The sequence below is a fragment of the Ovis canadensis genome, chromosome 23 (genome assembly GCF_042477335.2).
Source record: "Ovis canadensis isolate MfBH-ARS-UI-01 breed Bighorn chromosome 23, ARS-UI_OviCan_v2, whole genome shotgun sequence".
NCBI lineage: Eukaryota > Metazoa > Chordata > Mammalia > Artiodactyla > Bovidae > Ovis > Ovis canadensis.
Window position 1 is genome coordinate 47,888,855 of NC_091267.1, and position 14,685 is coordinate 47,903,539.

Genomic DNA, 14,685 nt, shown 5'->3' on the forward strand with positions numbered 1-14,685 from the left:
ATTCAATTAATATTATTTTCCCTGCAAAACAAGTTTCCTTCCTCCTCAAGAAATAAATTTAAAAGAAACTAGCACCCCCCATAACCCCAGTTTAAAGTTGTCATGGGGATACTGCAACTTAGAACACATCACAGAGATTTATTCTTCTCCGCCCTAAAAGCCACTATTGACTACGGTAATCAGTAAAATGCTCAGGACTTCAAGGACACTGAAGTTAAACAAGGTATTTGTCTTTGTTGTTGACTTTAAAATGTTACCTATCAGAGCCCCTCTCCATGGAGAAGTGGGGCATTCCCTGGAGAACCCAGCCCCATGCATGGCCTCCTTCTCGAAGGATGGGAACAATAAAGAAACTCCCAATAGAAGACTGTGAGCGCCCCAGGTAAATCTCTTTGCTCGGCTGAAAACCTAGAGACAAAATGTAAAGCCCTGCTTGGATAAATAAAATTTAGGAAGTTTGCCTATTTTTAATTAAGTAAAATCTACAGCTCCCATTCCCTCCATACTTTTCCCGCTTTTTGTTCGGTAGCTTTGATTTTATAAGCAAAATGTGACTTTTTATAAAGCACAAAATCTAACTGTGCTGGAAGCTCTCTCACCAACAGGCCCCCAATAGGCCCCCTATTCATCCTAACTTGTCTGCTTTGGGTGCCCCGGGGAGCGACAGACTCTGGGGAGAAGGGTGAAGTCATCCTCAGACTGAGAATGGAACCCAATTCAGCAGGAAAGCTCACCCCCAGCCTCCCCACCACACACCCACCAGCACCAGAGAGAGGTGGACACACCAGGTTCCCAGAGCACCCAACCACACCCCTGCCTTTGCACTGACCCCTGCCATCCACTCAAATCAGTTAAAAGAATGCCTCCATTTTTTTTTCTTTTTTTAAATCAGAGTGGAGAAGCAGAGAATAAGGAACCTGGGAGGAGAGGGGCTGGGGTCAAGGTCTCTCTAGCAGGGGAATACCAGTGGGGACAAGCAAAATTAAGGTCATTCATCTCCCCAGCTCTCAGACTGGCTTATTCTCAGCTGCTTCCTGCATTCTTAAAAGAGTCTTTGCACAAAAGTTGGGTGTTCCCAAACCCTCTCCCTAAAAAAAAAATTCTGAATCTATACAAGACTTTTCTAACTGTGTAGCAGCCTATCCAGAAAGCAAAAAAATAGTGAAAGGATAGACTACGTTTAAAATGAAATAACATAACTTGTCTGTAACTGCACCCAACCCTTCTAAAAGGGTTTTCTTCACAAAACCAATCAGTTTAAACATCCCAAGATTCCCATTCTGCCTTTTCGACTGCTGCTCTTCCTCTGTCCCGTGAAATGCTGAAACGGGGCAAAGGGAAATGGAGGTCAGGCTAAGGTGTGTCAGGCCAGCAGAACTGCCCCCAACCCAATTCACACAAGCTTTCAGATTCCCTGCTGGATTCCCAACTTGACAAGCGCCTGACACCCCAACCACCACCTCCTCCCCATCCTTTGAAGATGGGTCTCCCAGTCTCTCTGCTCCCAGGAGCTAGACGTGGGTCCCTGTGCAGCAGCAAGGGTGACCTAGCTCTGTTCTCTGCAGTCTCCAAACCTCAACGGGGCCCCTCCCCACCCCCACTCTACACTCAGACCCACAGACTGTAAAGATTTTCTGCCCAATGTTACTGAGAGAGGGAGGTTCAAGTCAGATCCTTCACCTTCAGGCCACTGGCATTCCCAGATTGTCCCTGAGCACAAGACTGGCTGTGCCTCACTTGACCCTCATTAACCAGGACCCCTAAAAGTCCTAAATGAGGAGCCCAGCCCTGGGAAGTGCGAATCCCAGGTGGGATAACTTAGGCTGAAAGGCCTCCTTGTCTTTGCCACCTTCTGACACCCACAACACCCCTTAAAGAAGCAATGGACCAAAAGAGTTGTTTTTTTGTTTGGTGGTTGTTGTTGTTGGTTTTTTTTTTTTTTCTGGTCTTAGGAAACTGTCAAGTTATAGCAACCGCGTGAAATACAAAGACAGACCCCTGAAAGCAAGAAGAAGGCTCCAGAACCCTGCGGCTGAGGAAAGAAGCCAAAACCCCTCTCTCGGCCCAGACAACAGTTCACACCCTCCCAGCTTGAGCAGGACAAACGCTCTTCAAGAACACGCATTTGCAAGAATTTTGACAACTCTTCCCAGCTCACTCCAAACTGCCCCCAGACATTGGAATGGAAAGCATGAGTGGGATTGGAAACTGAAAAATTATTGGCGTGCACTCTGGCGGAGGAATAGGTGTGGGTGCTGGGGTACCCCTAGTCCCAGACTGGAGGTGGGGTGCAGACGGGAGCAGCAGCCGCAGACACCCCGCCTGCTGATGCCAAGCGAAATGGCCCTTCCACCAGCTTTCCCTCGGGACAGTCACGAGGCTGACTTCTCTGCCTTTTCTCCCAACGAGACGCAGGGAGATGCCAACCAGGTCCTTTTCCACCGTGGGGCTCTTAATAAAAACACTCTCCTTGAGAAAAACACAGTCAACTCCCGATCTTTGGAGAGCTGAATTGGGTACGACTCTATCTGAGGAGAGGCTGATTGCCATGCTCAGCACTCGCCTAAAGTCACCTTCCCAAATGGGAGTCCCACCCCTCCACCCGAGAAAAATGGGGTCTGCGACCAGGCTCAGGCCCTGCCGGGTCCCTCCTGGGCTCACTTTCCCCAAAGGCCCACTGCAGTCCCTGGACTGAGGCGTACCGGTGCATCTAGTCTCTCTCGTGCAAAACAGAAGCACCATCGCAACGCGGCCAGACTCCGGGCACCCACACCAGGACAGCCCCGGAAACAGGGCCCGGGTCAAAAAGCTGCTCCACACCCGCCTCGCGCCCTCCAACCCACACTCCACGGCGCGACCCTGCCCCTTACCTGTGCCGGGGCCGCGCGGCACCGGGAGCGGGGCTCCGGCGCGGCTCTGCAGGCTGTGCAGCACCGGGGTCTCGAAGGGTCCGGCAGGCCAGGCGGGCGTCAGCGGGGCCCCTACGTAGGGCGAGTAGGCGCTTGGGTGGTGGTGGTGATGGTGGTGGTACGTCCCGTTCAGCGGCCGCGCGGCCGACAGCGAGCCATACTGGTGCTCGCGGCCGCCCATGGCCGCTAGGCCGCTGCCGCCCCCGCTTACGCCGCCCGCGGCCCCACCGCCGGCCGCCGCGTAGCCCCCGGGGTCCCGGGCCGCGCCGTTGGCTATGGGCGGACTGGGCGAGTAGGGGAAGCGCGCCGAGACGTGCGCAGCGGCTGAGCCGGCGCTGCCGGGCCCCGCCGCCCCGCCGGCCGCCGCGCCGCCTCCGCTGCCATACGGGGGGCTATCGGCCGAGGCCTGGGGCCAGCCAGGGTGCGCGCCAGCGCCCCCCGCGTGATTGGCGGGCCCACCGCCCGCCCCTTGTAGGTACGGCAGGCCGGGCAGCATGGAGCTCACGCGCGTGGTGGGGACGTAGACCGGGGAGCTCGCGGCGGCCGCGGCTGCAGCGGCGGCGGCCGCCGAGTGCACGAAGCCGCCGGGCGAGCCGTCGTAAGCTGCAGGCCCCTGGCTGGAGAGGGCGGCGAGGGTCTGGTACATCTCCTCCGGCTGCTCGGGCGCGAAAGGGCTCAGCTTGGCGCCGCGGCTGGACCACAGCAGCTTGCTGGCGGTCGCGGCTTGGTCGAGGTCAGCGAAGAGCAGTAGGTCCTCCCAGCTCGACAGGGCGCCCGCGGGGCCCGAGATCCCCGGCGCCGAAGGTCCGTGGGTAGCCCCGAAGGGATGCGAGGCGTAGGGACTGAGCAGCAGCGAGCGGGCCGTGGGTCCCGCCGCCGCCTCCGTGTCGAGCTGCGGCGTCCTGCAGTTGCTGGCGCCGCCGGGGCCGCGCTCCCCACCCCGAGAGCAGCAGGAGGAAGAGGAGGAGATGGGGGAAGGCGGCGTGGAGGGCTCCCGCGCTGGAAAGGCTCCGGAGTCGCTGGCGTCCGCAGGAGGCGCGGCCCCAAGGCGCTTCGGCAGGCACCAGCCGCCGTCAGTCAAGGCCATCCACGGTCCGGCGCCGCTGCAAGCTGACTTTTAGCTCCTGAGACTAGACGGGGAGGGAGACAGGGTCGAGAAGAGAAACTTTTAAAAGAACTTATCAAAAGCGCGGGCTGCACCGCGTCTCACCTCTACTCTTCTCTCCAGCTAATGAGATTCCTCAAAAATCCCATTTTCTGCTCCGGGTTCCAGGGGCGGGGAAGGAGCTTGGAGCCTGCGCAGCCGCCCCAGGGTCCTCCCAGGGCCAGGATACCCGCTCCTCCTCACCCGCAAGGCGTGGATCCCCTCTAGCTCCCTTCCCACCCCCGACGCAGCATCCTTCATCCGCGCGCGCCAGATCCCAGGGGTGACTGGGAGACTGGCCGAGGTTTTCCTTCCGCCCCAAAGTGGCTCCCTGCCGGCCAATGGCACACAAAGGAACTTTTTAAGGAGCCATGCGAGTCTGTGCTGCCTTATCCTGCCTCCGTACCGCGGTCGCTCGCCCAAAATGCCTCGGGGTGAGGGCTGCCCGCGTGAAAATCATTAGCGTAGGGAAGGCAACCTGTCCCCCGAAAACGAAACCGCCGCGTTCTCCCACTCGGGCTTTCCCAGAGCTTCCTGGACTGCGCTGACGAGACCGAACGCGAGCCCCGGAGTGAAATACAACCGAGCCTTGGGAAGGTGGGGCGCCAGGGTGGAGACCGGAGTCTCAGACCTTCGGGACACACAGCTGTGCGGGATGTCCGCGGGGCCGGAATCTCCTGCCCACCCCCACGTCCCCGGCGCCACGCACCTTAGGTACCGCTCGCCTATGCAGCCGCCAGCGCGTGCGCTCACGCCGGCTGGCCCACGCCAGCCAGGCCACCCCGGCCCACCCCGCGGTCATCCCCAGCCACGGAAAAGCCAGACCGTTCTAGAATCGGACGTCGCGGGGTGGAGCGGAGTGCAGAGAAAAGGAGGGGAAAATGCAAGGGGGTGGGGTAGGGTGGGGGGCCGTGAGACCGCCCCGGAGCCGAGGCCACCCCAAAGGGGAGAGCAGGAAGAATGACAGAGAGACTGGGAGGGGGTGGAGGAGGGAGGTGAACGCAGCCGTACTGGCCTTCTCGGGGCCGCTTCCTCAAGTCGCTTCGGCTCATCGGAGATAACCATACTAAAATTAATACCCACACACAGACCCGGGGTAGATAGCAAGAAAGAATTCTCTGCCTGCCTGACTGCCGGCTCCCGCCCCTTTGCGCCAAGATAACTCTGAGATAAGGCTGAGCGCAGATAAGCGCTTCGGGCAGAGGAAAAGACACCATAAGTTGGTCCGCGGTGTCCCGGGAACCTGGGAGCCTGCCGGGAATGGAGAAGGTAGACACCCCCGGAGCCGATCTCGGCCCGCAGAGGGCCGGAGAGCCGAGGCCAAGGGGCCTGCGACTAGGGAGGGGAGGTGCAGAGGAGGAAAGAGGGGAGCTGGGGCAAGAAAGGAAGCAGCCGAACCTCGGGTGGGCGCTGCGCATGGAGAACAGCCGTGGCGGAGGGTGCTCCCGAGCGCGGAGAGGCCGAGGGCGCCGGCAGGCGAGCGCGAGTCCGGGGTCTGCGCGGTGCTGCTGGTGAATAAAAAGGAGAGAGGAGGCGCCTCTTACTGCTCTGCCGGAAAACTGCAGCCTGCGCTCCTGATTGGACTCACCGAGCCCTAAACAAACAGCGCTCGCCGAAGGGTGCCAGGCTGTGGGTCGGAACTGCGTTCTGCGAGCAGCTGGGCGCTGGAGGTGAAGAGGAGGAGGAGGAGGGAGCGAGGGGAGGAGAGAAAAGAGGGTGGGGAGGGGACGCCGAGCGGCGGGGGGAGGGGAGCGCGCCGCCCCGGCAGACAATGAGCCCCGCGCAGCCTGCGGGTGTGGGCTGAGCCGCGAGCGCTGTGCTGGGAGCAGGAGGCCAGTCCATCCAGGGGGCGCCGATCCCGGGGACGCCGGGGGAGGGGCGGAGGTGGCAGAACGCCTGATCTGGCTGGCGACCCACACCCATTCCTCCGCCCTCCGTTACACGCGCGCTCAAGGGGGCGGGTTGGGGGGAGGGGAGGGCGACGGCGCGGGAGGAGTTGACTATGCCCAACCCCGCGCAGCCACCGCAGCCGGAGCGACGCGCCAGCTCTGGAGTCAACGCTCCCTCCTAATAAGGGGGAGACCATGCTTTCCTCCGCCGGCCTTCCCCTCTCCTCTCGACCCAGTAAATGAGCTTTTTTGCTCCACAGTTGTGTGTGACCGACTTTAAACTCTCCCGATCTCTTCTCGAGGTCTTGGTGGCCGTCGGGGGTCTCGTCTCCTGGGATCTAAGAAAGAAAAAACTTGAATGTCCAACTCCCTATCTCTGTCCTACTAAATGTGCTAAATTCCTGGGAAGTTTCTGGAGGTTCCCATCTGCACTCCCCAGCTAACCTGAAACTTTTAATTCGGGGTCACGGTGCACGGAAAGGTTAGTCCCTGAAGTGCGCAGAGTGGAAAGGGGTTTCCACGCCAGTCGCTCCCGGAGGTGCTCTCCCAGTTTGGGTGTCCCGTTTGCTCTGAACTTTCCCTGGAGAACTTCAGGTAAGTCTCAGATAAGTCGTGGGCAAGAGGAGGGGGTCACCTTCCAGGGTCCCAGCGAGAAATACCTCTTCCCCACGCCCCCGCCTTCACATACACACCCCTTCTTCGCTCGCTCCAAATGGTTATCACAACTGTGTACAAACTGATACGGTCCTTGGCCGGCAGAGGGGCTGGAAATGAACGTCGCGGGGTTATCAGCGCAGATCTGTCAGCAGGGCGTCGCGGGGCCGCAGGTTCTTCCTCGGCAGGAGCCGTGATGTATGTCTCGCTCCCTTTCACGCGCAAAAAGGATTTTTTCCAACAGATGTGACCTCAGGAGGCTGTCGAGAGAGAGAGTTTTAACTAGGGCAAGAGGAGTTGTTTTGTGGGAATGGATTTTTACAATTTTTTTTTTTTTAGGTAAATCGAAGTAAATGATTTTCTAAAGGTCAGTCTCCCTGAAGTGTGTGTGTGTGTCTTTGTGTATATGTGTGTGTGTTTCTAGCTGGAGAAGGGAGAGGCGCCTTAGCAGAGTTGAACCAGGTTAGGTAGAGGCTTAGTAAAATAGGGTTTCTAGAGATCATGAGACCTCCTGGCTAAATATATGTTTCCTCTAGATTTAACTGTGAACCTGTGAGTCCTAGGGTACAAGGGGACAGGGCCTGGCAGCCCGAGGGAGGAGGGAACCGCATGGAGAAAGTCGGCGATTCTTTTTTTTTTTCGCCCACATTCTTCGTTGTAAATTGCTGCTAAACACTTCTGAATTTCAGATTGCTACCGAGAAGGTCCATAAACCGTTCTCATCCAATTTAGTCACTTTTATTACATTCCTCTTTACCTCCCCCGACCACTGCGGCGGCTCCCAGTTTCAGCGCGGCCGCAATTCCGAAAGACTGAAGGCAGAAAACTCTGGAAAGGAGACTAGCGACTGGAGCAGGATCCAGGGGCTTTAAAATTTAACCTGGGTTCGATCGACTGCATCTACCCGAACAGATAACCCGGCGTCCGCCGTCCACTTAGCTCCGACCAGAGCTTCCAATGCCTTTCTTTTTTTTTTTCAACCTGAATTCTGACCTAATTTTTACGCAGACTGAGTTTTGCAAAAGCTTGTCTGTAAGCCGTTACAGAACTGTTGTGGGCATTTGATTTTCTTTTAGTCCAAGGGTTCTTAAATGTTTCTGAGGTCTGTTCTCAAAAGCAAAGTTTTCTTTTTTAAAATACATATTCAGTGAAGTGATTTCTAATGAAACCAAGTTAACAAATAAATCCTTTGGCTAAGTTGGGAATACAGGCTGTGAATGGCCTCCAAGTTTGAACCCAAAAAAGACTGAGCCCCCGCCCCCCCCCCCCCGCAAGAAACTGATTCCTGCTGTGTGTATTACTTTATATTTGCAATTACGGGGATGACCGTGTAAATTTCTTTGGACAACAGATGATCCCCAGAGACCTGCTTTTCCGGCCACTCCGCAGCAGCCGGGACAGGGTGCCCTGGCCCCCGCACGGCCGGGACAGAGGTGAGAGGCGGGACGCACACCAACTTCACTATGTGCGATTTCTAAGGCTCGAGAAAGGACCTGACATTTTACTCCCGTCCCCCGCCACCCCGCCCCAGAACTCCGATCGCGTTTGAGTATTGCTCAGAACAAAGGTGGGGGCAGGGAGGTAATTGTTTGCGCTCTTGCAAAGTCACAATTTTTTTTTAAAGACTAGTTTTCTTTTTCTTGCCAATTAACTAAGAAATAAAACTGTTTGACCCATGGAATTGATTTAGACAAAAAGCCAGATTGCCTGACCCTTCCATTTTGCAGTTTTCCCAACGCGTAGACTTTGGCCCTGGGGACAACACCCGTGAGGAGCGGCGCATTTTCAAAGCCACCGTCCCAGGGGCCCCAGGCCCGGCGCTCTGAGCTTCCTCTGAGAGCCCCAGCTGGTCCGGGAAAGTGGGGGATATTAGGGGGCGCAAAGGAAGAAGGGCACCGCAAGAGCTGGCCAAGGCCTCCGCAGTGCTCCAGGTAGACAGTCATGTCCCTAGAAGTTGTTTCTTTTCCTTTCTTTCTTCCACCCCCCCCCCGCCCCCGCCTTTTCTTTTCCTAACGCCTCTCTCTTCCTTGGGGATTGGCTAATCTGGAACGAAATCGTTCCTCTCGGGATCATTTAGACCCGGGGAGTGGCCCCTCCGGAGCAAGCCTGCATCCCCGACCTGCCCTCCTCATCCCTGGAGGGGGGCTGGCTCCCGGGTGCGGCCTGTCCCCAGGGCTGATTTATTTGGGCCGCGCGCGCCACACCGCTCTTCGCCACTCGAATCCAGCCGAACCCAGCCGCCAATCGGGCGGGGGGGCGGGGGCCTGACGGCCAAACGGGGAAGGGTGACGGGGGCAGTGGGGGCGGCCGTTGTGCGCCGCTTCCGGAGGAGCGGCGAGACCCGGAGAGGACGCGCAATCACCCCCGCAAACGGCAGCGCATCCTCTGTCATTTCACCGATCTCGGGTGCTCCAGCGACGTTTCAGGAAGAAAACGAATACATGCGATTTCTGACTTAACAGCATGGTTTTAATTCAAGAGGTTTTTTTTTTTCTTCTTTTTCTCTTTTTGGTTTTGGTTTTTATTTTTCAAACCAGATTTATGGGACCTTCTCGCTTGTACCATATTTCTTCCCGCCCCGGGGACGCTCTGGGCGAAGGACACGGGGTCACTTCGGCGCCCCCCTCCACCCCCGCCAGCGCCCAGGCCCACTCGCCGGGTCGGGATGGCGCGTCCCTTCGACTCGACTCCACCGCTGTCACTCCGATGCAGGTCATCGCCCAGAGGGTCCTGACAGTGATGGCGACGGGGTTTGTTCTTCTGTTTTAATTCTCTAAAAGCCCGAAATACTGCTTAGAAACGTCAGGTGGCGGCGGCTGCGGAAGCGTGGGCCGCGCGCAGCCTGGAGGTGGCCCCACCGTGTGCCCTGCGCCCCCCAGCCCCCTGCCCGCCGCCGCATCCCGGGCTCCCGGCCCCAGGCTCTGGCGATCGCGGCCCCGCAGCCCCGCGCCGACCCCGCGCGCCGCCGGCGGCCGCCAGCACGGCGCGGAGGTGGGCGCGCGAAAGGTCACCGCGGTGGCATTCCTCTCCGCGCGCTGTTTACGTGACTTAATGTACTTCGTCCGCCGCGGGTAAGTTAGGGCCGCGATAAGGGGGCGGCCGGGGGAGGGTCGTTGTAAAAGCCCCACGCTGGGCGCCTTCCAGCCCTCCCCTCATCCATTAACCTTTTTACTTTCTTCTTCCCTCTCTCTTTTAAAGCTTGTTATCTAGGCCACCCAATGACCGACGAAAGATTTTCTCCCTCGCTGCTTCTCCCCAGGCTGCTTTAAACCAAATAAATTTAGCTATTAAGGGCCAAGATGTCTGACAAAAGATCGAAAGGTGTCTCTCCGTGATCGCTTAAAGAAGCGAAGGAGAAGCTTGCGGCTCCATCTCGATAAAGACATTCCACACCGGCGCCGGCCTCCCTCCCCGCGGCCTGCTTGCGTCCCGACACCCTGACAGTCCCCACTTGGCGGCTCAGACCTCGGATGCGCCGGGCGGGAACTGCGGCGGCTGCCCGGCCAAAGAGTGCCAGGCCCTGGGGACCCGGGAGAGCCGGGGACTCCAGGCCTGAGCTGGACTCCCCAAACGTGCCCTCCCCCGCCCCGCGCACTAGACTGAAGACCTAAACCGAGCTCGTGCAAGCTAAGTCGCTTCAATCGTGTCCGACTCTTTTGTGACCCTTTGGACTGTGGCCCGCCAGGTTCCTCTGTCCATGGGATTCTCCAGGCAAGAATATTGGAGTGGGTTGTCAATTCCTCTTCCAGGGGATCTTCCGGACCCAGGGATCGAACACGGAGCTCCCGCATTGCAGGCAGATTCTTTACCGTCTGTGCCCCCAGGGAAGCCCCAACTTAGCTCCCATTTGAATTATTTGCTGATGCTGAATTTACACTACAAAGCCAAACCACTCCTATCCTCTCGCCCACTTCTGCGGTTTTGCTGAGGGGCAGTGTTACACCGCATCAATGGTCCTCCGAAGCAGACCTGTTGAACCCCAGTCAGAATGTAGTGGGTGGAAGGCACCCGGCGTCTGCATCACACGGAGGCTAATGGGGAGGGTGTGGACGTCAGAAGGACAGTGTGCACCTGGGAGGCAACAATCCAAGTATTCAGGCATCCCCAAGTTGAGTTGGGTTATGAAGTGTAGTATATAGTATTATTAATTACTGCTGTAATCACTGCCTAAAGCCTTGGACTGCCAGCCATGCTGAGGCCAGGCCCTGAGTGATGCCTTCTCCTTCACCAAAGGTGAAGCAAAGAATATCCAGTTTCCTGATCAAGGGCTGAAAACTGGGCTGTGCGGAGTCAGATACTGTGTTTTCAGTTTCCTGCACTGAGTCGCTCCTCCATCTCCTAAGTGAATGAAGAATCCACACTTCAGGTCCACCTAAGCCCTTTCTAACCTCTTTGAAATGGGCTTCCCAGCTGTCTCAGCTGTAAAGAACCTGTCTGCCAATGCAGGAGGTTTGATCCCTGGGTGAGGGAGATTCCCTTGAGGATAAAATGGCAATCCACTCCAGTATTCTTGCCTGGGAAATCCCATGGACAGAGGAGCCTGGTGGACTACAGTCCATTGGTTCGCAAAAGAGTCAGACCTGACAGCCACCGACCACACATGCACCACTTTGAAATATGGCAAGGCAAGAAACTGGGGGTAGAAGCTGAGAATCCTCTTAGCTTCCCTGCTATGGGGCCTCTTCCCGCATCTTCTGCCTTTTCAATCATCTCTTCTCTGGCAGCGTTAGAGACAAGACTCAATTTCGAAAGGCCATTGAGCATCTTCAGCTTCTGTTTATCATCTCATACTGGGCTCCAGGAATTAAAGATGCCTCTTTTTTTCTAGGGGCTTCCCTGGTGGCTTACATGGTAAAGCGTCTGCCTGCAATGCGGGAGACCCGGGTTCAATTCCTGGGTCGGGAAGATCCCCTGGAAAAGGAAATGGCAATCTGCTCCAGCACTCTTGCCTGGAAAATCCCATGGATGGAGGAGCCTGATAGGCTACAGTCCATAGGGTCTCAAAGAGTTGGACACGACTGAGCAACTTCACTTTCTTTTTTCTCATCTCTTCACTCAAATAAGGTGAACTCCACCTCATTTAATTCTGAGGTGAGGATCATTCACCTCATCTAATCCTGACCCTTCACCCAGCCTCCAGCAGTGGGAAAAATCAGACCATCAGACAGAAAGGGACCATTTATGTCTCAAAAAGATGAGAGAGATGCAGAAATTTCCATCCCACTAGACAGGTGAAACCTGGGCTTTCTCTGGGCTTTGCAGGTATCACCAGGTGATACCACAGGTGTTTAGGCGATGCCCTTTCTAGGGTCAGCATCCCATACCACTGACCCAGAGCTGTCTCAGCCTAGAGACCTTTGTGACTGGTCTTCTGGTGGGGCAGGAGCCATTGGAGAAGCAGAAAAAGGAGATGATAGACACTTGGAAATTTGCTAAGTAACTTATGCTCCTCCATGATTCAATCAAAGGGGGAAAAAAGTGCCCAATAAATTTTTTTTTTAAGTATTGCATTTGCTACCCAGAAATACGACCTCTCCAGATATGTTGCAAATATGCAGAGAATTAGGACCAAAAGGCTGTCTGCCCGTATGCAGTCCTCCAGTTTCCTGCCCTTGCCTAACAGTACTGAGTGTGCACCTCACAAAGAAGAACTCGGAGAGGCACCTACTGGTTCTGAAGTGTTTACAGTCTAGAAGGTTGGCACTCCTGTAGAGCCGGTTAGGCAAAGTACCACAGACAGCTTTCAAGATAGAGGGAGATGTCTGAGCCTTTTTTCTTTCTCTAGAAAAGTGCCCACGCTCAGATTTTCCTCTAGTCTTCATGATGAACGTATGAAAAGGAGGGAGGGTGGTATTTGCTCTAGCTCACACACTGAGGGAATCCTGTGTGAGCCCAGGGAGCTCAGAGTCTGGGCCAGCCTTCCTGTTTGAGTCGTGACTCCACCCCTTCCTGGCTGAGTGACCAAGACAACTTGCCTGACCTCTCTGCCTCAGTTTCCTCATCTTTAAAATGGGGTTGAGAAAAGCACCTCCCTTATAGGATGGTTGAGAGGGTTAAAAATGGTCTTTTGTGTGAGGGGCTGAGGGGACCCAGCACATCAGAAGCGCTGGGTAATCATGAACTATTACCAATATCTGTATTGTAACAAACTCACACCTACCACATCAGATTTCAATTTAGGGGGTGACCCACCTATCCCCCTGAAGCTAAATTAGCTCCCAGAAAAGAACTCTGAGCACTCATTCAACTTTGAGACTTGCCATTCGCAAAGGTTTTTCTCTGTACAGCAGTGGGGACTTATTTATCGCATAATGGTAGGAAAGGAAGGGTGGGTGATACAAGCGTAGATCTACTTGCTTTTGTTTCCTTTAAAGAGGAGCAATTCCTTGTCGCCCTTGCAAATGCCAGCAGCAGACTACTGGACAAAGATCGTAATCTTGAGCCTTGTCCTCTGCTCCAAGAACTTCAATCCTCAGCAACATTGCCTCCCTAAAAGCTTCTTTCTGGCAGGAGATAGGAGCAAATCAACAGCGGGGGCTGTGAAGGAAGGCAGACTTGAGGATGGGCATTACATATAAGGGGTGGGGGGAGAACTAATTAAATTGACCTGGTCATTCACTACACTCATGCTTTTTACCTTTCAATTTTGTATTCCTGTTTATGCAGACTTACTCCCCACATTAATCACATTTTGTTAAGGAATAAAAATGAATAAATAAAGATCTATGATTGAGAAGCTAGGGGCCTCAATATTGATAGAGGAAAATCTAGATCATTCCAGACTTTTTTCCAACTGATTTCCTTTCTTTATGTTTTTCTTTTTCTTATAGCATCCCAGCTTCTAAAACAAGACCTAAAGCTCAATAATGAAAACTTAAAAAAAAAAGAATACTGTTTCCTAGATAAAAAGGGGTTTGTTTTTCAGGAGGCAAGCTCTGGAGGGAACACAGAAGTCTTCCCTCTGTGCGGGTCTCCAGCCAGGTTTGTGCCTAGAGTCTGTTTTTCTCTTGTCTCTGACAGTCTTGATCTTCTCTCCTTTTGATTTACTGAATGCTGTCATTTCTCTGCTCTTTACTTTCACAATCACACATTCAAACCTGATAAAGTTCAAGACCCTGAAGAGTTGCAGCCTTCCCAGATTTACAGTCGGCTGCCCCCCAGCCCGGCCAGCAGTCCCCTGGCTGATTGAATCCTCATGGACAGAAGCTATGTGGGATCAACAGAGGGGAACAGCAGCACCCATGTCAGCTCTGTTAGTCAAGGCCAACCTTGGTAGCTGCCTTCCCCTGAAAAGTGATGTTAACCTTCTCTCATTTTATTTCTAACTTTCAATTTGTAACCTGCCTGTGCAGGAACAGAAATGGTAACTTGCAAATTTTACAGTTGGTGAGAATTAGATGTAAAATCCTGGTCAACTTACATAATTTTCTTTATTTTCTTAAAATCATTTATTTATTAAATATTAAAAATTAATATGAGATTTGTTAATTATGAATAAATTATAATAATTTATTGACAAATAATAAATAATATTGTTGATATATATTTAATTATTATTTATTGTTTTAGTTGTGGCTCTCTGGATCTAGTTCCCAGACCAGGGATCAAGCTTGGACCCCCTGCATTGAGAGCACAAAGTCTTATCCACGGGACCACCAGGAAAGTCTCTCCATGGTTTTCCTGGATCTATGGAAGAGCCTTATGATTGAGGGCAAGCCACTTAACCTCACAGTGCCTCAGTTGCTCCATCCATAAAATGGTAGAAATATTACTTTCTACACACATTAATCACAAATCAGTGACTAGAGTCCTCTTCCCTGTGTTTAGTTCTGTTAGAGCCCCAGGAAGCCCACTAGCATGTATCTGATCTGGCTGTTTGGCTTCTGCCAGGCTAAATACAAACCTACTAGTTAATCTAAATACTATACCAATGTGCTAAATGAAAGGAATGATTCATCTTCAGAGACAGAGCAGTTAAATCAGGCTCAAGTTTTCAAACCATTTAAAGGTTTTCCAATGGAAAATGTCATCTAAATAATCTATTCTTTGCCTATGAATATGTCATGTCAACTAAATTACAAAACAGTGA

General features: G+C 54.0%; 1 protein-coding gene and 1 long non-coding RNA gene across 5 annotated transcripts in view; one reads left to right on the forward strand and one right to left on the reverse strand.

The window, feature by feature from the left end:
• GATA6 (GATA binding protein 6) overlaps positions 1-6,904 on the reverse strand; it is a 33,058-nt gene extending 26,154 nt beyond the window's left edge. The window contains exons 1-5 of one of the 4 annotated variants that reach the window (XM_069568898.1): positions 6,635-6,904; positions 6,387-6,530; positions 6,218-6,280; positions 5,452-5,558; positions 2,871-4,039 (exon numbers count right to left, since the gene is read on the reverse strand). In XM_069568898.1, the coding sequence (XP_069424999.1) occupies positions 2,871-3,996 (1,126 nt within the window). In that variant the 5' untranslated portion in view covers positions 3,997-4,039; positions 5,452-5,558; positions 6,218-6,280; positions 6,387-6,530; positions 6,635-6,904. Of the gene's footprint in view, positions 1-2,870; positions 4,040-4,762; positions 4,902-5,451; positions 6,281-6,386; positions 6,531-6,634 lie in introns of those variants that run through there. The other 3 variants (XM_069568897.1, XM_069568896.1, XM_069568900.1) reach the window with 3 other exon arrangements.
• A 1,767-nt stretch (positions 6,905-8,671) lies between these two features.
• On the forward strand, positions 8,672-13,332 carry LOC138428282 (uncharacterized). The gene is made up of 2 exons (XR_011252370.1): positions 8,672-9,667; positions 9,795-13,332. It is a non-coding gene; the product is annotated as an uncharacterized lncRNA (long non-coding RNA).
• Positions 13,333-14,685: the final 1,353 nt, after the last annotated feature.